The following is a 1,342-nucleotide window of genomic DNA, read 5'->3' on the forward strand; positions in this document are numbered from 1 at the left end:
AAAAACCATACTAAGACCGGGACTTCCCAAAGTCAAGTCCAAGTGACATGAGACCCTGGAGAACTCATAGACATTAAGAGAATAAATAAAAATCGAAACCGCCTCTCTCTCTTTCTTTCCCCCCCCTTTTTCTCCCCCGCTTTGTCCCAAAGGGCAGTTCATGGTTCGCTTTTTTTCCTTTTTTCTTTCTTTTTTTTTTTTTTGTTTGTTTGTTTAAACACATTTACAACTCTTACAAGTGCCGGGCTCCTATCTGACCCCGCGATTGCAGATCCCCCCCGAGCCTGGGGCCAGCTCTCAGGACGAGGTTTAGGCGAGAGCATCTCCGAGTCCCCGAGGCAGCGTCCGCGTCTGTCCCGGCCCGGTGGCGGGCAGCAGAGTCCTGTTTCGGGTGGCCTTTTGCTTCTGCAGGTTTTATGTACATGCATACGAAGGAATCCCAGTTCCGGCTGCCACCCGGGGCGGGGGGGGGGGCAACGACACAGCCCGGGGGGGGGGGGGGGGGGCACACGCACACGCCTGTGGGGGTGTGGGTGGATGTTACATGGCAGTCGCATGTGCTGAAGAATAGGGGTCTATCCCAGTCTTGGTCATGCCTGGGAATAATATGTAGGCAACTGGAGGTTGCAAACTGGAAGCCGACCAAGCGGTACAGTTACATGGCACGACATAGCCCGGGTTAGTTGGCGAGGGGTGAGTGTGGGTGTGTTGGCTGGGGCAGCTCAAGCTGCCAAACGCCCCGTTCTGGTATCCCAAGGTGGAGGCGTAGGGCAGGGTGCTGGTGGCTAAGGTGTGAGGAACCTCAGTCATCTTCTGAATGGCGCTGGAGCTGAACTGGCTGGGGTCAAGTAAGGAGTAAGGTGCTGAGGTGGGAGGCAGGAAAGCCCTGGCCTTCTCCGGGGAGCTCAGCAGAGAGTCAGTGGCCCCCACGGGAAGCCCGGCGGCCTTTAAGGGATCGGTTTCCCCGAGGTAAGGCAAAGGGAAGACATACCTGTCCTTTTTGAGCAGGTTCTTGGGCTTGCGCCGGGGTCTGTACTTGTAGTCTGGGTGCTCCTTCATGTGCTGCGCCCGCAGCCGCTTGGCCTCGTCGATGTAAGGGCGCTTCTCCGCCTCGGAGAGCAACTTCCACTCCGCGCCCAGCCGCTTGCTAATCTCCGAGTTGTGCATTTTGGGGTTCTCCTGGGCCATCTTGCGCCGCTGGCCGCGGGACCACACCATGAAGGCGTTCATGGGGCGCTTGATGTGGTCGCTGGGCTTGGACATGCTTCGGCCGGGCGGGCGAGCGGCTCGGCGGGAGGCTGCGGTGCGGGGCGCGCTGGGGGCGCCGGCCGGCGGCGGGAGG

At 59.4% G+C, this 1,342-nt stretch overlaps 1 protein-coding gene across 1 annotated transcript; it reads right to left on the reverse strand.

Annotated features, from left to right (window-relative positions):
* Positions 1-512: 512 nt before the first annotated feature.
* Positions 513-1,263, reverse strand: SOX14 (SRY (sex determining region Y)-box 14). Its single transcript, XM_010561174.1, has one exon. It carries the CDS (start codon positions 1,261-1,263, stop codon positions 541-543), a length of 723 nt encoding a protein of 240 aa, XP_010559476.1. The 3' UTR covers positions 513-540.
* Between the last annotated feature and the right edge of the window lie 79 nt (positions 1,264-1,342).

The sequence above is a fragment of the Haliaeetus leucocephalus genome, unplaced genomic scaffold (assembly GCF_000737465.1).
Source record: "Haliaeetus leucocephalus isolate CR32 unplaced genomic scaffold, Haliaeetus_leucocephalus-4.0 Scaffold143, whole genome shotgun sequence".
NCBI lineage: Eukaryota > Metazoa > Chordata > Aves > Accipitriformes > Accipitridae > Haliaeetus > Haliaeetus leucocephalus.

Excerpts from the sequence above, each read along its gene's own strand:
- SOX14 (XM_010561174.1), bottom strand. The coding sequence starts at position 1,263 with ATGTCCAAGCCCAGCGACCACATCAAGCGCCCCATGAACGCCTTCATG.